At 35.8% G+C, this 25,845-nt stretch overlaps 1 protein-coding gene and 1 non-coding gene across 2 annotated transcripts in view; one reads left to right on the top strand and one right to left on the bottom strand.

Moving 5' to 3' along the window:
• Positions 1-1,748: 1,748 nt before the first annotated feature.
• The window catches only part of Pkd2l2 (polycystin 2 like 2, transient receptor potential cation channel), a 32,951-nt gene continuing 8,854 nt past the window's right edge, over positions 1,749-25,845 (top strand). The window contains 10 exon segments of the mRNA XM_027927564.3: positions 1,749-1,836; positions 2,521-2,588; positions 2,591-2,624; positions 5,574-5,707; positions 8,332-8,588; positions 11,714-11,935; positions 15,488-15,716; positions 18,557-18,727; positions 19,174-19,355; positions 25,265-25,385. Coding sequence (XP_027783365.2) covers positions 1,806-1,836; positions 2,521-2,588; positions 2,591-2,624; positions 5,574-5,707; positions 8,332-8,588; positions 11,714-11,935; positions 15,488-15,716; positions 18,557-18,727; positions 19,174-19,355; positions 25,265-25,385 — 1,449 coding nt within the window. The 5' untranslated portion in view covers positions 1,749-1,805.
• On the bottom strand, positions 11,391-11,497 carry LOC114086652 (U6 spliceosomal RNA). Its single transcript, XR_003581652.1, has one exon. It is a non-coding gene; the product is annotated as a U6 spliceosomal RNA (small nuclear RNA).

Below are 25,845 nucleotides of genomic sequence, written 5' to 3'. Positions count from 1 at the left end.
AAAAAATAAATATTAAAAAAATTCTCTCTCTCTCTCTCTCTCCCTCTCTCTCTTTCTCTCTCTCTCTCTCTTTAGAAAATAAAATAAATTCAAGTTCACCTTGGGCAACTTAATAAGACCTGGTCTCAAAATAAAAATAAAAAGGGCTGAACTAGAAAAGAGCCCCTAGGTTCAATCCCCAAAGCAAACAAACAAAACAAAATATTCTTGACTAGTAGGTGAAAAAAAAAATTAAATGATAATATCGAGGGCTGAAAAGACACTATAGAAAACATGCAAACATACCCCATTTTACATAATACCAAAAGGTGGAAACAGCCTAAAAGCCAATAAATAGACAATTGATTAAATGCTATAATATAGTTATGCAATAAGATCACATAGAATAACTTTATTTATTTATTTATCTTTATTTTATTTTTATGTGGTGTTGAGGATCGAACCCAGTGCCTCCCGCTTGCCAGGCAAGCGCGCTGCTACCTGAGCCATATCCCCAGCCCCACATAGAATAATTTTAAATGATCACATATGGACTGGCATGTAGCTCAATGGTACTGCACTTGCCTGGCATGCAGAAAGCCCTGGGTTTGATCCCCAGTACAAAAAAATAAACAAACAAAATCACATAAATAATACTAATTGGTAGAAAACAGTATCTATTATGTACATCTATTAATTTCTAAAGCAGCACATACATTTTGAAGATAATGCATATATATACAGAATAAAGCAAAAAATTTTAAATTTCCTTTACACATACCTCACCTCCTAACCCACCTTCCATTTCATTCCCTGCTATTAAAATTTTGGTTTGTAATCTACCAGATCATTTTCTGCACAAATAAAATCAGAAATCTGCATCTAGATAAGTATTTATATTTGTATCTGCTTACAAACATATAGGATATTTAAACAAAGCAAATCATCTATATACATGTATATTAATAACTTCCCTTTTCATCCTATAAAGGAAAATATCTATGACATATTAAGTTTTTAAAAGAAGGTTATAAAACATGTATAGAGTGAACCCACTTTTGTAAAATGTGAGAGTATAGGCAAAGAAAAAGTTTGGGCAAGTAGGTTCCTTGGTAAAGAGACAACAGATGGTTTTAACATTTTTCTATATTCGTTTTCCTATTGTTTAATCTTTTAAAAATAATGAATATGTATTACTTTTTCATATTTTTGTAACCAGAATAAAAATCTATTTTCATTACAAAAAGAAAAAACAATATTAAAACATGAAAGACAACTTTTGTCTGAGGTCTTACTTGCTCCTATGACCTCCTGACTCCTGCCAGCAAGTTAATATTAATAGTCTATGTCTTTGTACGTCAAAAATATGAGATACATAAACTCTATATATTTAAGTTAATTGTGAGTACATTTTGAATATCTAGATGGGATGGTTTGTTTTTGTGGTTTTATTGATTTCATTTTCTAATAAATCCAGGAAGAACAAGACAAACTGAAGCTACCACAAGGGAAGAAATCAACCATAATCTTTTTTTGCCATTTTTGTTATTGTTTATGGGGGTAAGATTGATTTCCTTTCTGTGTCCAGAGAAGTGAACAACAAACTAACCTTCCGCAGCAGAAGACAGAAATAACCCTCAACCCACATCTGAAGAAGAGCTGCCTCAGCGTCGTTGCGCATGCGCACTTGCAATTTGTCCAGAAACTTGGACCCTAGGGAGCGGGGCTCGCGCAGGCGCTTGAACTAGGTAGTGTACGCCGCCGGATTATAGCGCAGGCGCGACAAACTCGGGTCCGACGAACTGGCAATGTAAGCGGGGTCCGCCATGCCTGAGGCGTCCCGGTGGCACCGAGGAGGTGAGGGATGTGTCTAAGGCCTGTGTGACAACTTTAAATGCCCGGAAAGGCCCTCTTTAGCTCCAGATCTGAGATATGACCGCAGCAATTTTAGCCCTCACACCCTCCCTTAGAGAAGCGGAGAGTCACAGAACCATTTCACAGATGGAAAATGAATCCCTGAAAAGACCCGGCACTTGTCCCTTGCGAGGCTCTAACTGGGCCCTTCTGCTGCTGTACGATGACCGTCACTAGGCAGATCTCCCAAGTGCTGGGTTGCTCCAGGGATCCGTGGCCTTACAGAACTCCAGCCCGACGCCCCCTTCCCACTCCCTGCGGAAGCCTTCCTCTGCAAGAGTCAGTATTGATGGGTGGAGAAAGCTACTAGGGACTGAACAGGGAGTTGTATATTTTGATTTGTTTTGTTTTACTTTTTTATTTTAAGACAGGACTGGTGAGGAAACAACTGTGATATAAAACCTATAAAAATGACTACCTATAACCTATAAAATGACTACCCATTTACCCCAATAGGAAAATTCCATAATTATCCCTGCCCCATTAAAGTGAGAATTTAAAAATAACCTAAAACCATTGCAGCTTTCCTTCACACAGTGCAACAACTAAAAATAGTTGTGTTTTTCCATCGTTGTTACCTACATATTTTCTATAAATGGCATAATAAATTTGTTTTGTATCTCACAGGGACTTCGAAGCCTAAGCTACATTACAGAAAGGAAGTAGAAATTAGAACGACACTTCAGGAGTTGTTACTCTAAAAGTAATTTTTTTAATAAATCTATGTATATGTAAGTACACAGATGTAGACAGAGATACTGATTGATCTAGAAGTTAAAATGTGGAGATAAGGGGCTGGGGTTATGGCTCAGCAGTAGAGCAGTCGTCTAGCATGTGTGAGGCCCTGGGTTCAATCCTCAGCACCACCTAAAAATAAATAAGTAAAATAAAGGTATTGTGTCCAACTGCAACTAAAAAATAAATATTAAAAAAACGTGGAGATAAAAAATAAATGACTGTAAAATCATAGGCTGTTGCAAAACTTCTCAAAAAACAGAGACCCATTTTAGACATTATTATCCTATTATTGATAGTATTTCTAGTTTTTAAGGGGCAAAACTTTGTTACTTTTTTTTTAAGGTCACAAATGTCATAATATGTTTCCATAGTCAATATTGGTTGAATATAATTATCCCCTTTATTTGGCAGATCTATTTTGAACATAATGCCTTGGGTTGGTAATTATAATTTGATTTCTTTTATAGCCATATAGGTGCATTAGTTCAGTTTCATGAAGTACAAATAAGACCAAACACAGAACTTTGTCTTGGTGTCTGCCATTAACTTTGTTCTTTTTAGTGACTTGTTGCATAATCAACAGTAAAATATGCTTGTGCTGAATCAATGCAAATCTTTGAGGAGGACTGGGAAGACTTCTCAACCTGCATCCCCCTATTTGTGAGTCAATGGCATTGACTTAATAAGAGCCTATTAAATAGCAATTTGTCTTTAGGACACCCAACATTAGTAGCTATAACCTCACAGGATTTATCTCATGTTGTTATGTGCCGCATACTGTGAGTAGTATACTAATTAATTAATTGGTGTTGCAGGGGAAAGTCTGGGTCAGAACTTAATTAAAGACAACTGTAATCAACTTTATAAATGAAGGTAGACAAGTTTATAAAAGCTTAGTTGCAGCCGGGTGCAGTGGTGCAGGCCTGAAATCTCAGCAGCTGGGGAGGCTAAGACAGGAGGATCGTGAGTTCAAAGCCAGCCTCAGCAAAAAGCGAGGCACTAGACAACTCAGTGAGACTCTGTCTCTAAATAAAAGTACAAAAAATAGGACTGGGAACATGGCTTAGTGGTCGAGTGCCCCTGAATTCAACCCCTGGTACCCCCCCCCCAAAAAAAAAGCTTAGTTGCAAAAAAACAATACATGCTTATTACAGAACATTTAGAAAAATGGAAAAAATATAATTCCACTAAGATTTTATATACACACACTCACATATTCCCAGCCTTTTAAATTTTTATTTTGAGACAGGGTCTCACTAAGTTGCCCACAGTGGCCTCAAACTTGCAATCCTCCTGACTCAGCTGCCTAAATCAGTGAGATTACAAGTGCAGGCAACCATACGTGGCTCACTGTCGTGGTCTTGGCGACATAAACACTTAAGGGTCACTCCAGGGGAACTGAAATAACTGGGCCACGTGAAATAACCACACAAGAGACAGAAATACCTTTTTCTTTGGGGTTGCTGTGACGGCTCCTCTAACCTTAAGGGTCCATTGCAGAAAGAGAGAGAGAGAAAACGTGCAGACCCCTTTTATTGAGGAGAACCTATTCAAATGAGGCAAGGGGTCAGGTTTAAGGGGGCTGAGCCTAGCTTCATGATGTCTACTGACAGCAGGTTGACTGACATCTAGATAGGCCACACCCAAGGGCAGAGTAAGGGAAGGGGACACACAAAGGGCACTTCCATGGAACATTCTATCCCAAACAGGGATAGAAATCTCAGGCTTGAAATATTACAAAGGAACAGGTGAGCGTAGCTCCACCCATGGAGATGTGGGAAGACACGCCCATGCACAAAGACACAGTCGCTAGCACCCTAAAGATTGGGCTACGTTTGGGTTCCCTAGGCAACCCAGAGTGGCCTATAATGATGCCACACCAATCCGAAGGGGAGACAGACACGGTCTAGTTTGGCCTCCCACAACCAATTTAAATGATATTTTTAGTATTTTTCTTATAATAAATAAAAATTGAAAACAAACTGAATCTCTCCCAATAAGTGGATTTAACATTGTGAAATAAATGCAACTGTTAGGCTGTTTTAGGTTTATGTGTGCCATGAAATGATGTTGAAGATACATGATTTTTAAAAATTAAGGGTTTCTGGGACTAGGAATGTGCTTGCCTGGCATACACAAGGTCCTGGACTCTACCTCTAGCACCACAAAACAAACACCCCAAACAAAATGAAGAGCTTCTGGCAAAAACAAAACAAAACAAACAAACAAAAAAAACCACAAAGACATATTTAGTCTATATTCTACTCTAAAACTCACCAACCCCCAAGATAGAAAGAATACTAGGTAATATATTTTAAAACTCATACTATGTGCCAAAGGATGGTTTTTTAAATGTTCTAGCACCATTTAATCTCTCACATCAAAACTAGGAAGTAGGAGATATTATATCTACAATAGGACTCAAATCCTTACCAGACTGGTTCAAAGTCCTTAGCCTTGACTGCTTACCATACTTCCTGCCTATTCTCAACATGGGGAAAAAGCCAACTTGCAGAATAGTGGATATGCTTTGACCTCATTTTTTTTTTAAAAGATGGAAACAATATTTTATTTAATTTTATGTGGTGCTGAGGATCAAATCCACTGCCTCACATGTGCAAGGCAAATGCTCTACCGCTGAGTTATAACCCCAGCCCCTGCTTTGATCTCATTTTTATAGAGATAAAATTATTTCCTGTTCAAGTGTATATGCATGAAACCCAGTGAATCTAGGTCCCACTTAACTCTAGTAGTGGGATTATAAGAAACTTCTTTTTGTCTTGAATATTTCTATTTTAGATTTTTTTAAATTAATATTTTCATAATTAGACAAAAGTCAATTTTTCAAAAGAAAATTGGGAACAAATTGTTAACATTTTAAATTCTTACATTAAACTGAATTTTTAAGCATAAATTTTTAAATAAAAAATTCTTCTCTTTAGTGACTTTTGGGATGGTAAACCCACACATGTATTACTTAAACAAGGTTATGTCATCTCTATTTTTGGACACTTCTGTATCTGGTGATGAAAGAACCAACTTTAAGTCTATTCGCAGCACAACTGATTTTTGGAAGGTAAGGTGTCATGTGACTGTGGATTAAGTAGTTTTAGGTATTCCATAAATCCTTGGTACACATAGTAAACATTAGGGAAACATTCATTGAATGAATGAATAAAAATGATTACCATTATTATTAAAATCAAATTCATATTTAGGTTTTATTGTATTGAGAACTGATTATTTGCACTGACGCTGTTCTCGTAACTGTAAAACTTTGATGTTTTTGCAGACAGTCCCATTTCATTTGGAAAATACGAGACTTTTTTAAAATATTTTTTTAGTTGTAGATGGACACAATACCTTAATTTTATTTATTTATTTTATTTGGTGCTGAGGATCGAATCCATTGCCTCACATGTGGGAGAAAAGCATTCTACCCCTGAGCCACAACCACAGCCCAAGACAATTTTTTTTTTTTTTTGTAACGGAATTGAACCCAGGGTCACTTAACCACTGTGCCACATGCCTAACCCTTTTTATTTATTATTTTGAGACATTTTGAGACAGTGTCTTAAGTTATTGAGGCTTTGCTAAGGCTGGCCTCAAACTTGAGATCCTCTTGCTTTGGTCTCCAAAATTTCTGGGATTACAGTCGTGTACCACCACACCTAGCTGGAAGGTACAAGACAATTTTTTTATGTGAGGATTAGGATCTAAAGTTAATCTATAATTGTGTATATAATTCACATTAATGACAGTTGCTCTTCTTAAGAATTCTTAAATTGGGGCTGGAGTTGTGGCTCAGTAGTAGAACACTTGCCTAGCATGTGTGAGACACTGCATTCAATTCTCAGCACCACATATAAATAAATCAATAAATAAAATAAAGGTACATCAACAATTTAAAATATATTTTTTAAAAATTCTTAAATTGCACAGAAAGTGCAATATACATGATTTTGATATGCAACTGGTGCATTTCCCTATTTGTGTATCCCCCCGTATGTTACAGTAATGTCAATAAATAATTATGTAGATATTTAATTTATATTGTTTTTAATTACAAAAGAGAATCGTTCCTTCAGCATTGGAATAAACTTATTTTTCCCCCTATACTTAACAAAGCAAGATGCTCGTCTTACAAAGAAAAAACAATTAAGGGAACAGCAATTTCAGGTACCCCATGTCACAGACATTTATGCAGACCAAGCAATTAGGGAAAACTTCCCAGAAGTGATAACAGTGCTATTGAGTTTTAAAGGTTAAATAAAGGGCTGGGTGTGGTATTGCACACCTGTAATCCCAGCTACTCAGAAGGCTGAGACGGGATTGAAAACCCAAGGCAAGCCTAGGTAACAGCAAGACCTTACTTAAAAACAAAAAAAAAAAAGTCTAGGGGTGAGGCTCAGAGGTTAAGTGCTAGCCTGGTATGTGTGAGGAGACTCAGGTTCAATCTTCTGTATTGAATAAAAAGAAGAGCATCCTAGATGAATAAAAAGAAGAGCATTCTAGGAAAAAGGAACTAATATGTGCTACAAGTAATCCTCCCTGTGCAGCTGTTTGGCATTGTGGGCATATGGAAATGGAAAAACTAGATTATGAATTGGACAGAGTTCACATCATGAATGTCATACTATGAATTTGAAACTTATCAAGAAGCCAAGGTCATTTCCTGAGAGTGAGAGTGTGAGATAAAGTCTAAATAATAGATCATTGGTTTTGACCAGATGAAATACGAAAGAACAATAGGAGAATTAGTGGAGCTCATCCTGCCTTGTTTTTACTGTGCTATCTTGAAACCTGTATGTGGTCAATGGCAAAGAAGACAAAGGGAGGAAATTTAAAATGAACCCTGAGCCAGGTGGAGTGGCACATGCCTATAATCCCAGTGGTTTGGGAGGCTGAGACAGAAGAATCCCAAATTCAAGGCCAACCTCTGCAATTTAGTGAGGCCCTAAACAACTTAGACCTTGTCTCAAAATTTTTTAAAAGTTGGGGGATGGTGGTGAAGCACCCCTGGGTGCTTTACCCTGGGGCACGTGTGTGCACAAGAAAAAAAGAAAGAAAAGAAAAAAAATGAACTCTGGGCTTGGAATCCCTTAGAATGAGGAGACAGGGACAGAGCCAGATTAATCATCATGGCCAGAATTAGGGAGGAAAATGGTGGGAGGACACAGACAACTTTGGGGTAAAGTCATGATGTGTGACTGTGACCAACTCTGATACTCATGTATAGGAAGACAGGTTTTTTTTCTTTTAATGGCACTAAGGTTTAAACCACCCTTGGTTTACTACTGAGTGACATCCTCTGACCTTTTTATTTTTTATTTTGAGACAGGATCTCACTAAGTTGCTTAGGAACTTGCTAAATTGCTGAAGCTGGCCTTGAATTTGTGATCCTCCTCCCTCAAACTCCCAAACTGCTGGGATTACAGTTGTGCACCCCTGAGCCAAGCTGATGGACAGTTTTTAATATGGAAGGAGAGAAGGGTGATGGGATTACATTATAAGGTGCTTAGAGCAATGCCTAGTACATAGTGAGTGCTCAGTAAGTGTTAACCAACAGAAGCATCATTATCATTACTATTAATATTAATGTTGTTCAATAATTTTCATACCCTTATGTATAATGTTATGAAGGTAGATTCTGTTAATGTGAAAATATTTTCCCCATGCCATTTATCTTCCTTTGTGAAGTATATGGAAGGACCCCTTTTGGAAGGTTTGTACTGGGACTCATGGTATACTAACCAGAAGCTGTATAATTTGAAGAACAGCAGTCGCATCTACTATGAGAACATAATTCTAGGAGTCCCCAGAGTCCGACAACTAAAAGTCCGCAATAACACATGCAAGGTCTATTCATCCTTTCAGTCTGTGATTACTGAATGTTATGACAAATATACTGCTGAAAATGAAGACCTATCTGATTTTGGCCTCCAATCTAATACTGAGTAAGTATAAAATTATATAGTAACTTTTTTTTTTTAGCAGATAACCATTGCATCTTTTAAAATTGTAAAAATATGTGTATTTTCCAAGTAATATAGGCTGGGGTCTGGCAGGTAAGGTGATAACAATAGTTTCAAAAGTAGACTTTTGGATATAGCAGTGTTTAGAAAAAGGGGAGTGAACCTATTTGGGTTTTGGGGTTTGTTGTTTGCTTACCTTAGGATGCAAAACATTTTCATTTTTTTCCTGGCTTTAGTATATGAAATGCTTAATTATAGTGCATGCAGGGTAAAACATCATTTTGTTGCTTTTCCAATAGTCAGTTTTTCTGGTTCTGGCCAGATGCCCTCAAACATACCCCCAAAACTTTGTGGGATCCTTAGGAAATATCTCTGACACTTTTCTCCTTCCTCATTCTTACTTACTTCAGTGATATCTTTTGTGTCTGCCCACACACTAAAAAAATAAGGTAGTTTTGCTCTGTAGATGCTACATCTGATGACACCTGACAAAGATTCTGTGGCCTTATTCTCCAAAGTAGCTGAGGCTAATGCTCCATCTACACTTTATGTTGAAAATGTGGAAGCCCAAAGCCACTGGCACCACCACCTCTCTTTGTCTGTCCTATGAAAATTGTAGAAAGAATAAACTTTTTTTTTTAATTACTGGTGATTGAACCCAAGGCTTCAAATATGCTAGAAAGCATTCTTCCTCTGACCTACATATCCAGCCCTACCTTTTTTGTGTTTAGTATTTTTCAAAGTGATAACAAATGTTTACAAAGGTCTACCCTCCAGAAACAGGTACTCTTTGTTCTTTTATTTGTTTCTTGTATACGTGTTTCCAAATAGCATCCTTGCACTGCTATTACTTGATTTTACAGTTTATGGATCTGTAAGGCCATCTGGAAGGCAATTTTTCATGTAGCTCTCATATGCTACTCCTCTACACACACATTCTACTCATTTTAGTCTCTCAATATAGTTATACCATGACTATTTTTAATCATTAGTCAATATTTATGTTATAAATTTTAATTATATTTCCTTTCCTGAACAACTTCCCCAGAACCCCTAGGATGAATAGTTGCTTTGTTCTGGGTGTTGTGACTCACGGCTGTAATTCCAGCAGCTTGGGAGTCTGAGGCAGGAGGATTGCAAGTTCGAGGCCAGCCTCAGCAATTTAGCCAGGCCCTATGCAACTTAGTGAGATCCTGTCTCGAAATAAAAAAATAAAAAGGACTGAGGATGTAGTTCAGTGGTTAAGCGCCCTAGGTTTAATGATGGTTGAATGTGATGATCATTATTATCTAAAGTACATGTATGAAGACACGAATTGGTGTGAATATACTATGTATACAACCAGAGATATGAAAAATTGTGCTCTATATATGTAAAAGAATTGTAATGCATTCCACTGCTATATATAAATAAAAAAACAAAAAACTAATAGTAATAATAATAATAATGACAATTGCTTTGTAGTTTTTGTTGAATTATTTATTTCTTCCTTACATGAGTTTTGGACATTCTTTTTTTTTTTTTTTTTTTTTTAAAGAGAATTTTTTAATATCTATTTTTCAGTTATCGGCGGACACAACATCTTTGTTTGTATGTGGTGCTGAGGATCGAACCCGGGTCGCACGCATGCCAGGCGAGCGTGCTACCACTTGAGCCACATCCCCAGCCCAGTTTTGGACATTCTTAAGGGATTGTATAATTCTTATAAATTTAATAAATTCATGATATAATGATGCATTCTATTAAATATTGTATTATTCACCCCTTTCAACTCAAAATTACAAATCAGTTATTTAATTACACATATTAAATTGGAATCTTAAGACCAATCTTTTAGTTATAAATTATAATTTTTCAGATTTTCATAACAACTACAAATACTTTAAATACCAAGCATGTTTTGGATAATCCCTGTACTTAACTGAAATTGTGAGTTAATACCTGTCATTCTTCCACAACCAAAGTAAGAAACAATTTGTGCTTGTTTGTCTATCTAAAGCATAAAATTCATTAATTGAAAATATTATCTGTTAAAAATTGGACACCAGTAGAGAGTGGGTGTAGCAAAATTTTCTGTTTCAGTTTAACAGTCATGTGCAGAAAGTACTAAAAAAAAAAACACACAACTGTGAACCTTTTATAAAAGTATAAGTACATTTTCCTAATGGTATCAGTGTCACCCTCCCCCACAAAAAACAGTATTATTACTAGAAAAATATGAAAAATATGTTTAAGCAATTTAAGCAATAATCTTTGAATAACCTTTGAAATATGTTTTGAGGGAATAAAATTTGGTTATACACATTGCAGTTTATTTTGTGTTCTTTTTTTTTTTTTTGGTGTGTATAGTATTGTAGAACCCAGGGGGTTCAATTTCTTTCTCCACTACTTAGCTACATCACACCCCCAGTTCTTTTCTTTCTTTCTTTAAAAAAAAAAAAAAATTTGAGACAAAGTCTTGCTAAATTGCCCAGACAGTCCTTGAATTTGCAATCCTTCCACCTCAGCTTCCTGAGGGGCTGGGACTACAGGTGTACCCCCAACCACTACACTGGGCATGATGTGTGTACTTTAATTAAAATAAGGTTTTTACTTATTGGCATTTATAATGGTATATTACTTTAATGAGACAAACTGTGAAGACAAACTACCCACATTCTTGTCCCACTCAAAGACTAAACGACTCATAAGACAACAGGTATAGCATGTTTAAAAAAAAAAATTCTCATTTGTAGATTTTTAAGTTCCAAGAGGCAACAGATGATTTTTTTTTTTTTTTTTTTTTTAAATATGGAACGCTTCACGAATTTGCGTGTCATCCTTGCGCAGGGGCCATGCTAATCTTCTCTGTATCGTTCCAATTTTAGTATATGTGCTGCCGAAGCGAGCACACAGATGATTTTTTAAAATATTTTCTCATATCACCTAGTCCTTTGAACTTAATCCTTAACTCATTGTCTTACTTCAAAATTATTCTAATACTTAATGAATTTTCTACTAGAACTTTTAAAAAACTGCCACATGTGAATCAAAGATTAGTTTAAATTCTTAGAAGACTTTTCAATTAGGCTTTCTCTTCTCTTCATTAATTTTTTTATGTCTAACAGATGGACGTATTCTACTTCTAATACCAGTTCTCCTTGGCATTGGGGATTTGTTGGTGTTTACCGAAATGGGGGCTTTATTTTCACTTTATCAAAATCAAAATCTGAAACCAAAAACAAGTTCATTGACCTTCGACTGAACAGCTGGATCACAAGAGGGACCAGAGTTATTTTTATTGATTTTTCACTATACAATGCTAATGTAAATCTGTTTTGCATCATCAGGTGAGTGACTTGAAGTTCTATATTAGCATATTGAATTGAAAAAGCATCCAGAGCCCTCACTTGGGTTTCCAGTTCGTACATACTTATGCTGATATTAAAATCATGAGCTTTAAATATAATGTAGTTCTATGCCAAAAATGAAAAAGAAGTTGAAGCAACATTGCATTTGTTGTTTCATTATTTCAGAATATGTCTAGGAAGATGGAGAATTACATACAATATGTTAGTTTCATATTGCTTAAGAAAATATAGTCTAATTTCTTATAATTCTGTAGTTGCACAAATCTGACATGCAGTGTTGACAGTTTTCTTTTTTATCAGATTATTAAAATCTTTTGGCTTCCCTTCAGAATTAGCTTATTTATTAAATTATTCATTTTTGTCTCAAGAGTGAACTATTTGGGCTAGGGTTGTGGCTCAGTGGTAGAGCGTTTCCCCCCCATGCATGGGGCACTGAATTTGATCCTCAGCACCACATAAATAAATAAAATAAAGGTATATGTCCATCTACAACTAAAAAAAAAATTTAAAAAGAATGAGCAATTTAAATTTCAAACTATATGTAATATAGTTGTCAGCATCCCAGCAATTATTAGAACCTGTGGCATATTGCAAAAATGGCCTCAATTTTTCATATATTTGTCTGCCCCCCTGGGCAGCGGGCACTGCTCCAGCTCATAATGCAGGGTTTAACCATGTGACTTGCATTGACCAATGAAAGATTAGCATATATAAGTAGAAGCTTGAAATGAGTTGGTACATTAGAACTTGCTCTCTTGCACTTCTGTAGTAGCCATGGAAGGATATGTTTGGGCTGACTTGTTGGAACCAGAAGGAGGATGAGAGACATATATAATGGAGCCAATTCAAAGATTATGAGTGGGTCCAGGGGCAAATGGCAGATATAATACCAAACTAGCTGAGATGGATCAAGTTCAGCTTGTAAGCCACAACATTTTGATAGATTGTTATCTAGTAAAAGCTAATTGACTTAGGTCTTAGCTCTTCACCACTAAGTCATTTAAGAGGCTTTTGGTTTTAACAGAAAACACCAACTTAATTTAGCTTAAACAATAACAATTTATTTCTGCCATATAGCAGCAATTTCACTGTCAGGAAAATATCTTTTGCAGTAAGTTCAAGGGTCTCGCTTCATTTCTTTGAGGTGGCTGCAATTTTTTAAAAAAATATCCTGTTTTACTTGTAGTTGGACATAATACCTTTATTGTTATGTGGTGCTGGGGATCGAACCCAGCGCCCTCCATGTGCTGGGTGAGCACTCTACCACTGAGCCACAACCCCAGCCCCAAGGTGGCTGCAGTTTTGTGCTCTTTTGTATTAAGCTTCCCCAAGATGGTTGTGTACAGGCAGCAACAGTGGTTATATGTTGTTCATATCTTTAAAGGAAAATACCAACCAAAGAGAAAAAAATTCTCTCTGCTTGTCTGATTTGGTTACCTTAGGTCACCTCCCAACCTGGACCATGCTAATTGATGGAACTCATGAGACTCTAGCATGAAATACTGGCAAAGGAAATAGGATTACCATGATTAGATCTGTCTGGAGATTTAATCAGCTTCCCCTAAATCATCTGGGATGACTGAATACAGTTAGGGTTCTGTTAGAAAGAAGGGGTGGGAAAATAACCACTATAGAAGCAAAATTTTAGTGATCTACTTTTCTCTAATAGGTCTTACTTTGTTGTTGTTGTTGTTCTGAATGGAATATGGAATTAGAATTTTCTCAGACCAGGGAATTTTGCTCTTGTGCAACAGCAAAAACACCTCATAAAACACATCATCGCTGTTAAAATTTGTATAAATGAATAAAACAAATGAACTCTCCACATAGTCTTTCATACTGTAATTCTTGTTTTTTTCCTCAGAGAATCAGAAGTTTTTACCAATATCAATCACCCTCCCAATAGTCTTGGTCAGGATAAAGTAAAGCATATAATCACATCTATGTTCCAAATGAGAGTGGAAGCATCATTAGGTTAACTGGCTTAAAGTTAAATGAAGTACTCTAAGTGTTATACTTATTCTGTTACCTTTATTAAAAATTATTTTTTAGAAACTTCAGGAGATTTTGAAGCTGTTAACATGATAGTTAACATGATAGCTAATCAATTCTTAAAATTTGTTCTATGGAATTCTAGATCAAGATTGAGAGAAATGGCTTTATATTTAAGGAAGTTTGGGAAATTTTGCACCAACAGTTTGGATATTTGCAGTGTATATTTACTTTTGGCTCTAAGAAATACTACAATAGGTTTGTTTGCTTTAATTAATTAATTAATTGTCCATGATCTTTCACTAAATTTTTGAGAAAATAAAGAAATGTCTGAGGTTGCCTTCTTTTTTCAAGTCACATGTAAATAGCTGTTAACTATAGAAGCATATTGTCTACACTAAGACAATATCTGTTTATCCTTTTGTATCAAATGAAACAATTTTTCATTATTATTCTGCACTTCAGATCATAATATTGAATTTCTTTGATTTCACTCACCAATCCAACATGAAACTACCATGTACAAGATGTTAACAGTTCTGTTTGTCTGGTTTTTGTGTTTGTTTTAGAAGCATTTTATTCCATTACCAATAAATTTTGCTAGTATCTTTAGGTAGTAATAACTGCACTGTAGCATTGTGAGAGAAATGCTTGTTCCTTAAATTATTGCAAATTCCTAATTACTTAGGGTTTTGGACTACATTAGTAATCCAGTGAACAACCTCAAAATATATTAATATTGGAATTAATTTGACAGGGGAAGTCCTGGGAATTGAATATGGTAGGCAAGGGCCCTCACTCATGGTAGGCAAGCATTTACCACTGAGCTATGACCCCAGCCATAAATTAGTTTTTGTGCTTCTGTTTACATAAATCTTTATATTTCAACATCAGATGCCTAAAGTAAACAGAAAATATTTGTTTTAGTAGAATATATGACCTTGACATTTAGAAGATAGTTTTCTCTGATAAACTGAAGGGGGGAAAATTTATTTCCCTCTTTTGAAATATTCAAGTATTATGAAGAGAGTCCTACCTAATAACAATAACTACAGTACAGCATTTTCTTGAACAACATCTCATCCTCCTATGGAGATAAATTAGTATTTCCAGTTATGAACAAGCAATCTGAATAAAAAGTAGACTAAAAGTCTGGCTAAAATCACATCTTTTTATTTTAGATTACTTTTCATTTTTAGTACCAGGGATTGAATTCTGGGGCACTTAACCACTGAGCCACATCCCCAGCCCTTTTTTAGAGACTGGGTCTCACTGAATTGCTTAGGGCCTCATTAAATTGCTGAGGCTGGCTTTGAACTCAGTCCTCCTACCTCAGCCTTCCAGGCTGCTGGGATTACAGGCATGTGCCATAATGTCCAGCTAGAAAAATTTTAAATTGAACTTACGACCTCAAGGAAATCTATAAAATACACGATTATCATTAAAGAATGCATCAATATAGATTAGAAATTTCACATTGAGTTAAGTACTAAAATACAACTACTTGAAATGCATACTTTCACAAACCTGATTTTACAGATTGGTGGCAGAATTCCCTGCAACTGGAGGAATACTTACTTCATGGCAGTTTTACTCTGTGAAGCTCCTCAGATATGTTAGCTACTATGATTATTTTATTGCTTCCTGTGAAGTCACATTTTGCATTTTTCTTGTTGTTTTCACAACACAAGAAATCAAGAAAATAAAAGAATTTAAGTCTGCTTATTTAAAAAGTATTTGGAACTGGCTAGAATTACTACTTTTGGTGGTGAGTATATATTCATATGTATCATCTAAGGGGATCACATATGAACCTACCAATGAGGGAGACGTAAAAAACAGAATTTTTATTCACCTGGGATTTATTTTGAAAGCTAGAAGTATCAAACATAAAATGAATTGTACAGCACATACTAATAATATGCCCCTAAAAGGCAGAATTCTTTTTTAATTGGTATTTGGGAGGGCCAGCATAAACCTAGAACAGGTGCTAAGCACAGTGGTGCATGCCTCTAATCTTAAGATTGCAGGAGGATCACAAATACAAAGGTCAGTCTCAGCAACTTAGTGAGACCCTATCTATTTTTTTTTTTTTAGTTGTCAATGACCTTTATTTATTTATATGTGGTGCTGAGAATCAAACCCAGTGCCTCACACATGCCAGGCAAGTGCTCTACTGCTGAACCACAGCCCCAGCCCCAAAACCCTATCTTAAAATGAAAAATAAAAAGGACTGGATGTAGCTCAGTAGTGACTGTTTTTTATACCATAGATTTGACATCTGTTAACAATAAGATTCTGGCATACCATCCCACACTAGTACTTTTGAGGAAAGGAAACCAGAATAACCCTGGGGCCAGGCATGATGTCACAAGCATATAATCCCAGTTACTTGGGAAGCTGAGGCAGGAGGGTCACAAATTCAAGGTCAGCCTGGGCAATTTAGCAAGACCTGGTCTCAAAACAAAACAAAACAAAAAAAATGGGCTCGGGATGTAGATCAGTGGAAGAGAGCACCTGGGTTCAATCCCGAGTCCAAAAAATAATAATAAAAAACATGAAAAGAGGGCTGGGTTTGTGGCTCAGTGGTAGAGCATTTTCCTCATATGTGTGAGGTACTGGGTTCAATTCTCAGCACCACACATAAATAAATGAATAAAATAAAGGTCCAGCAACAACTTAAAGAAATTAAAAAAAAAAAAACCCAACATGAAAAGAAGAAAACAAAACAAAGGTCCCTAGAACAGAGCTGGGGTTGTGGCTCAGTGGTAGAGCACTTGCCTTGTATGTGTGAGGCACTGGGCTCAATTCTCAGCAGTGTGCTTAAATTTAGGAATAAAATAAAGGTCCATTAACAACTAAAAAAATTTTTTTAATCCCTAGAACAAGGTGATTGAGTCCATAAATATGAATTAAAGCACATAGTGGGTTTCTCTACCCACACTCAAAAAAATAAAAGTATTTTTGTTGACTTGATGGTGAGTGCCTAGAGGTCCCAGCTGCTTGAAAGCATGAAGTCAAGACAGTCACTTGAGTCCAAGATGAAGCAGATGTGGGTAACAGAGTGAGTAAGACTTCTTAAAAAAAAAAGAAAAAAAAATTATCCTCATGTCTCATTTATCATGAATCTTTTTGAGCAATTTTTTTCCAGGTTTCTTTAATATGTACTCTTTGACGTTGTCTAAATTTGCTTTTCTCCTCACACTAAATTGAGAAAGTAAGGTGAAGACAAAACTAGGCAAAAACTGAAGGTGAGGAGGGGGCTTAAGCAACCAGAGGATACCTTGTGGGCACAAACGCACCAGGACTGGGAAATAGTCCCTTAAGAAATGCCAAAGACTGGGCTGGGGTTGTAGCTCAGTGGTAGAGCGCTTGTCTAGCATGTGTGAGGCACTGGTGTTTGATCCTCATCACCACATAAAAACAAATAAATTAAGATAAAGGAATTATGTCCCTCTACAACTAAAAATATTTTTAAAAAACCCACTAAAGACTGCCAGGTCTAGTGATGGGAATGTTCTAAAATAAACAGATTTAAGCAGGACAATACAAAATGTTATGAGCTTGAAATTAGGAATAGTCAATGAACAAATATGTCCGGCTTTTACAATCTGATCTTTTCCCTTTTTGGCCTGTAGATATAGCCAATCTAGTATCTAAGGCTTGTTTCCCAAAACCAGATTGAATATTTCTCAGATAGTGTACCATCTATCTCTCCAGTAATATCTAACAAAGGGCACAGAATTAAATGTTTAACCATATGGGTATTTCAAACAAGAAAAGCAAATGAATTGTTTCATGGCAGTTATGAAGCTCTGTTGCCTAAAATAATCTGGACCTGAAACCTGCTTTTAAAATGGTTGTTAAGGCATTCTAGAAGGGTTTATTTTTTGTAATTGCAGTTTTTTTCCCTTGTAATATTACATGGTAGAAAATATTCAACTTTTAGGTATTATATAGATCAGAAACCCTTATGGCCTATGCAGAGTAACATCATTTTTATACACTTGTGCTTTATGACTAAAAAAAGCAGGTAGGTAAATTAGGATGGTCCAGGGAATGAATGTCTTCATGTTTATGAGAATTATACTACTTTCAATTTCTGTACATTGAGGATTGTAAAAATGTATATGCTCTGTCCCTCACTTTTTATTAAACTCTTTTTTTTTTCAGTACTGGAGATTGAATTCAGGGGCATTCTACCACTAAACTACATCTCCAGCCCTTTTTATTTTTAATTTTGAGACAGGGTCTAGGTTGCCTGGGCTGGCGTCAAATGCCCTTCTCCTGTTTCAGCCTCCCAAATTGCTCAAAATTTACTAACATTTTTTTGTTCTGGGAATTGAACCCGGGGGCCCTCTGCCACTGAGCTACATCCCCAGCCCTTTTTATTTTTTATTATTTTTTTAAAATTTTGAGACAGGGTCTTACTAAATTGCTGAGGATGGACTCAAGCTTGTGATCCTCCTGCCTCAGCCTCCAAAGTCATTGGGATTACAGGCATACACCACTGTGTCTGACCTTTTTCAAGTATTTCTTCATAAGCTGGCAATATTTAGAAGTAGAAATAATTTCTAATTTAACCTTTCTTATTTTTCCATTTTTTAGTTGTGCTTTACAGCTGTTTCCTTCAACATATACTGTAATATACAACTTTTTCTCTTACTTGGACAGCTATTGGAAAATACTGAAAAATATTCAGATTTCTATTTTCTTGCATACTGGCACGTTTATTATAACAATATAATTGCTGTTACCATCTTCTTTGCATGGATAAAGGTATTTGTATTTTATTAGATTACATAAGACAACACTATAGTAGTATAATAGCAACTTGAAGTGATAAAGGGAAAAAAGGTATTTTTTGAACAAGTGATTGTTTTTGTTTGTTTGTTTTGAAAAAGTGATTTTAAAAGTAGTTTGGCCTGGGCTGAGATTGTGGCTTAGTGGTAGAGCGCTTACCTAGCATGTGTGAGGCACTGGGTTTGATTCTCAGAACTACATACAAATAAATAAAATAAAAACTTTATCAACAATTAATAAAAAATATTTAAAAAAAAAAACTATTAAAAAAAAGTAGTGTGGACTTCCATGTTGGCTGGAAATCCTCAAACACCCTTGATTATCATTAAGTTTCCCATTTAATTTGAAGCACAGTTCTCAAATTAATTTAAGTAATTAATAAATTTGATTCTACTATTTCAATTAAATTTGTTCTTTTTCAGATATTCAAATTCATAAGCTTTAATAAGACAATGTCTCAGCTGTCATCAACTTTGTCTCGCTGTATCAAAGACATAGTAGGATTTGCCATCATGTTTTTTATAATATTCTTTGCTTACGCCCAGTTAGGATTTCTTGTTTTTGGATCACAGGTTGACGACTTTTCCACTTTTCAAAATTCCATGTAAGCTCTTAGTGTAATTATATTTTCTGTATATGTAACCCCAAATCATGGCAAGGCCCATGATTATTGGTAATATAAGAATTATTAATTTAAACTTGGTTCAATACTTTCATTGAAGACTAACTGCCATATTCAAAGTAAGGTTTGGGATTGAAGGATCCCAATGGATGGTGATATCCATTTTTAAGTATTAAAGGGCTCCATCTTAATCTTTAAATTGATATTACCTTGAGGGGTTTGGGTTGTGGCTCAGCGGTAGAGCACTCACCTAGCTTGTGCAGGGCACTGAGTTCGATCCCCAGCAGCACATAAAAAAAAAAAAAAAAATGAAGGTATTGTGTCCAACTACAACTAAAAAACAAAAAATATTAAAAAAAATTGATATTGACTTGATTGTCCTATGTTGATCGGCCAAATATGTATTTTAAAAATAGCTTTATGTGCATAAAGCAGTAAAAAATAGGCAACAAGTTTATAAAAGTGACTAGATACAATTTCTAGCAAAGCATTCAGCCTTTTCATTAAGAACAAAATATTTTCATAGATTTACTTTGAGTAAACAAAGCAACTACAATCTGTATGAAAAAAATATGTTAATCAATTCTTAAAATTTGTTCTGTTGGAATTCTAGATCAAAATTGGGAGAAATGGCTTTATATTTAAGGAAGTTTGGGAAATTTTGCGTCAACAGTTTGGATATTTGCAGTGTATATTTACTTTTGGCTCTAAGAAGTACTGCAATAAGTTTGTTTGCTTTAATTAATTAATTGTCCATGATCTTTCACTAAATTTTTGAGAAACTAAAGAAATGTCTGAGGTTGCCTTTTTTTCAAGCCACATGTAAATAACTGAAGTAAAAATGTATAAATTTTATAGCATTTTTCTGAATTAACCTTTTACCAAATTAGCAATGAAAATAATTTACTACAAACCAAGAGAATATAATTCCAGTTTCCAGTTCTGCCATTAGGTACTTATATTTTCTAGACTTCAATTTTCTTATCTGTAAAATGAAGGAACTGGAATAACTACTCCCCAAAGTCCTTTCAACTTTAAATGACCTATAATTTGAAAAGTTTAAATTATGTAGAAAACTAAAAAATGTAATTAAAAACTGTTGCTACAACAATAACTTTTTTTTTTTTTTTTTTGGTACCGGGGATTTAACTTAGGGATTTAACTCGGCCACTAGCCACATCCCCAGCCCTATTTTGTATTTTATTTAGAGACAGGGTCTCACTGAGTTGCTTAGTGCCTCATTTTTGCTGAGGCTGGCTTTGAACCATGATCCTCCTGCCTCAGCCTCCCAAGCTGCTGGTATTACAGGGGTGTGCTCCTGGCCAACAATAACTTTTATAATTACCCACATATTTATCCTCTACTGAGATCTATACTCCTTCATATGCCTTTAAGTTACGGTTTAGTGTGCTTTCATTTCAACCTGTAGGACTCCCTTTCAGATTTGTAAGACAGGTCTAGTGGTAATGTGCTCCCTAAGCTTTTACTTATCTAGAAATTACCTAATTTCTTTCTCACTTTTGAAGGACGGTTTTGCCAGATTCAGGATTCTTGTTCAATTTATTTTGTTTTTCCGTTTAGAACTTTGAACATACCAGTCCACTGTGTTTCTGATGAGAAATATGCTGATATTTTTACTGAGAATTCCCAATATGTGATGTTGCTTTTGTCACTGCTATCCAGATTGTCTTTGCCTTTTGATAGTTTGACAGTATGTTTTGTTGTGGGTATCTTTGAATTTATCTTTTTTCTTTTCCTTTTCTTCTTTTTTGAGCATTGGGGATTGAACTCAGGGGTGCTTTACTACTGAGCTATTTCTCTAGCCCTTTTTATTTTGCCTAGAGCTTAAGTTGCTGAGGCTGGCATTGAACGTGTGATCTTCCCACCTCAGCTTCCTGAGCTGCTGTGATTACAGGTGTGTGCCACTGTGCTCAGCTCTTTGAGTTCCCTGAGAGAAGAAGATATTCTTATCTTTCACCAAAGTTTTCGGCCATTATTTATGCAAATAATTTTTCTGTTCCTCTCTCTCTATTCTCCTGGAATTCAGACAATTGTATATGACAAGCTTGCTTGATGATGTCCCACCGGTCCCCAAGGATCTGTTCATCTTTCTTCAGTCTTTTTCCTATTTCTCAGACTCAATAACCTCATTCATCCTAACTTCAAGTTCACTGATTCTTTCTTCTGCAGCTCAAATCTGCCTTTGAATGCCTCTAGTGAAATTTTCATTTTAGTTTTTGTATTTTTCAGGTCTAGAATTTTTTTTCTTTTTGGTATTTTTTTTTTTTTTTTAGCTGCTATTATCTATTTCCATGCTGGGGATCAGCTTGAGTTATAAACATAAGATCTTAGTTTTCTCTGAGCCTGTGTCTTTCTCTGTATTGCACATTGACTTTATAACTTCTGTATTTGCAATTGCTTTTGGTTGTTCTATCTTTAATGCCTGTTCCCCAAAGGGAAAAAAGAAAAATACAGCGTGGGAGGGAGAAGATGTCAGCCCTTTAAAATTCCAAGGACGTTTCAGTCAGAAAAGATACTTGAAGCAATGCGGAGTAGGTGGCACCAATGGTTCCCCACCTCTGTATCTGCGATTAGCACCAAACAATTGGAACATAAGCCCTAATATTTGGAGGACATGGTCTTTACTCCCCATCCTGTCCTTTGCAAGTTGCATATAAAGCTGCTCCAGAAACATGTGCATGGATACCAGCTTGAGACTGGGTTGGGGGATGCATAGCTACTGCTGAGCTGAACTGAAACAAACCAAATATTAACCACAATTTACTGTTCAAGTCTTATTATGAAAGTTGCAGGACTTCTTTAATAGACTCCAGATTTTCAAAATAGTTACATTAGACAGATTTTTCCAGTACAATTTTTATTTAGGTGTGTGTGGAGTGGGGGACAGATTCTGGGCACTTCCATCTCCACCATCTTCCCAGAATCCTTCCCTGAAGGCATTTTTTGCTGATCTAGAAGAAATAGCTGACGAAATAATGTGTTTCTGGCCAACTCTCAGGAAAAGACAGAAAGCAAAGCCCAGAGTCTGAACAAAATGTGTGTGTTTAGGGAATGTCTGTCTGATCATCTTTCCACACATCAAATAGGAAGCTTGAGTCACTGTAATTTCAAATTAAAGGTAAATCCATGATAGAGACTTGAAGCTTGGGTTCATTCACCTAGGTATCATGGTCTTGAACTTAAGATGGTCCCAAGCTAGAATGTTTCCATCTACTTGGCTGACACAGAAAGCCTCTCTGGAGAAAGTTACCTTCCTCTTAGGTCACAAAATATTTCTTTTCTTTTTTAAATATATATTTTAGTTGTAGGTGGACACAATACCTTTATTTTATTTTTATGTGCTGCATGAACCCAGTGCCTCATGCATGCTAGGCAAGTGTTCTACCACTGAGCCATAACCCCAACCCACAAATTACTTCTACAAGTAATTTTTTTCATATATAATGTGCTTCTCTCACAATTAAAGATAACTTGGTACATAAGGGAGAAGAAAAATCATCATCAAGACAAGCAGATATAACAGACAACACAAACTTCAAAGACTTTAGAAATTGAAATACTTATTAAACAATACTTATATTTTGAAAGAACACAAGTCAAAAAATGTCTTCAGAAAAGGAGACAATATAAAAAGTGACATATTTGGAAAAATACCAAAAGTAGAATTTTAGAACTGAAAACCACAGTAGCTGAGATTAAAAGCTCCATTAATAAGGTGACAGCAAATAAAACACAGAGGGATGAGAAAAGCAGAACACAGATCAGAACAAATGATCAAAAGTGTATTACTGAAAGACAAAATATTGAAAGAGGGTATGCGATATAAGGAATAGAATGAGAAAGTCATATACATTGAATCTGAGTCACAAAAGAGCGCAGAGAGTGGAATAAAGAGAATATTTGGAGAATGCTTAGAAGTAGCTACTACCAAATCAATGCTTCTAAGTGAGACTGAAAGGTCACATTAATGACAAATGGCACACTACTACTGAACAATCTGGTAGTTATTTTAATTCAGTAAGGAAGAACTCTGGAAAGTTAGGAAGGGTGTCAAGAAGTTACAAAGTAGTATTTTCACTCAATTAACCCTCTCTGCTGAGGCAACATTTGTTTCTTTTAGCTTGGAAGGAGAGGGAACAGAAAAAACGTATAAGCTCCAAATTAATAGGAGAAAAGGGGCAAATACTCCTTTTGTGTCTGGAGTCTCCAGTTCCTATGTGATTATAACCATTGGGTAGATTGCTTAGGTTTTTTTTTTTTGTTGTTGTTGTTTGTTTGTTTGTTTTTAAGAGAGAGAGAGAATTTTAATATTTATTTTTTAGTTTTTGGCGGACACAACATCTTTGTATGTGGTGCTGAGGATCGAACCCAGGCCGCACACAGACCAGGTGAGCGCGCTACCGCTTGAGCCACATCCCCAGCCCTGCTTAGGTTTTTATTCTCATCATTTTCTACAGAACAGAGGTATCTAAACACTTTCCTGGTAGAAAAGGGCTGAATGGAGCTTTAGTTATTGAGCTAGTTTCTGGAAAGAAGAATGAGAAATGATGCCTTTAACTAGAAGATTTTTAAAAATGACATTAGAAACACTAAAACAATTTTCTTATTCTCCTATGCCAGAAAGGAAAAACTATTTAGTCTTCTTTCATTTCAGCATTTTCTCTACCTTATGTAGAACATTACAAACCAGTATTAAGGGGAGGATGAATACTGTATGGTTTGGTCAGGTCTTACCTAGGTACTAGGGAGGAAATTCAGACGTTTGAGTCCTAGGACTCCAATTAGCCCATTTATTTCAATGTGTTTTCTTTCTTTATTGTAGATAGCCTTGTTTCCTTTTATGTGATTGGCAAAAGCAAAAAGAGAAACTGCCTCCCTTTTGACCAACTGAATAATCATGAAGAGTTTTAACATACTATTAAAAATTGCTTCCTGGCTGGGCATGGTGGTGCCTTACAGTAATCCCAGTGGCTCCAGAGGCTGAGGCAGGAGGATCACAATTTCAATGCCAGCCTCAGCAACTTAGTGAAGCCCTAAGCAATTCAGTGAGACCCTGTCTCTAAATAAAATACAAAAAAGGGCTGGGGATGTGGCTCAGTGGTTAAGTGCCCCTGGCTTTAATCCCCAGTACCAAACCAAACCAAACCCTTGCTTCCAGGATTAACCCTTAAAGAAACACACAATTTATAAATTATACTCCTGATGTAAAGGCGAGTATATATCCCTGATGCTAGGTAAGTGCTCTACCACTGACCCATTTTCTCAGCCCTTCAATTTCTTAATTTTCATTTTTAAAATGAGAAAAATGAAGGTCTGTAATATTTTAAATGGTATTTCACATTGAAACTGAGTTCTTAGAGTAAGGATAAAATAAACCCCAGGACCATGTTGAGGATCATTACCAGCACTTTGAGACTACCAAGAGACAAATTGTTGGAAAAGTCGAGTTAGTTAAGACAAAAATTAAACACACCGTTGACATTAGAACCTTTAGGGCTCTTGGGTTGAAAATCATTGGTAAACTAAAAGTGTTCACTTCTAGAAGGGCACAGAAATGGTCAAGGAAGTCACTGCCAAAACCATTTGTAAATAGATCTCAAGATTCAAATGTTGTAAATGAACACTGAATTCACATTGGTTAAACAAATTGAAATCTATCATTTCCTAAACTACCTGTTCAGCAACTGAGGTAGGTGACTCAAGTCTTGCCTTAAGGGGACTTTTCCACATCATTTTATAGAACTCTGCAGTAATAATTAAAACCAGAGGGTATATGCAGCTACTTTCCTAAAGACATCTCCCAACAGTTGTCATGTATGTACAGAAAAGGAGGTAATATTTTCTAATGTTCTTCTTTCTTCTTACCAAAGATTTACACAATTTCGAATTGTTCTTGGAGATTTTAATTTTGCTGGTATTCAGCAAGCCAATTGGATCTTGGGACCCATTTACTTCATCACTTTTATCTTTTTTATGTTCTTTGTCCTGCTGGTAAGAATAACTATATATTCTCTCCTCTGCCTTTTTCCCTACATTTTTTAAAAAATGGAATTACTCATTTAAAAGAAATTGTAGTATTACTTTCTACCTGTTAAGAACACTGACATTTATTAATGGCATGGATTCCTAATAATCCATTTTTGTAGACTAGTGACTACTAATATTTTCAAGTTGTTAATGGGAAATGGGATCATAATAGGTGCTTATTTTAACAAGGAATGTGCTAAATCCTTTAAACAAAATGTGAAAGTCCTGTGTCTTTTCAGGCAGGGAATTCAGCCATTCCCATATTTCAATGGCTTACAGCTCTTATGGCTAAAAACTCACCCCTTTGTGATTTTCTAGGAGTCACTAAGATGGGCCTCTCAGACATACTCAGAACAAGTCTCTGAGTTTCCTATTAAAGGAAACTTGCCTCCCAGTCAAGGCACTGTTAATGTCTTCCATGAAA

This window comes from Marmota flaviventris, chromosome 5 (genome assembly GCF_047511675.1).
Source record: "Marmota flaviventris isolate mMarFla1 chromosome 5, mMarFla1.hap1, whole genome shotgun sequence".
Taxonomy (NCBI): domain Eukaryota; kingdom Metazoa; phylum Chordata; class Mammalia; order Rodentia; family Sciuridae; genus Marmota; species Marmota flaviventris.
Note: the sequence above shows the minus strand (reverse complement) of the source record. Positions and strands in the feature narration are given on the sequence as shown.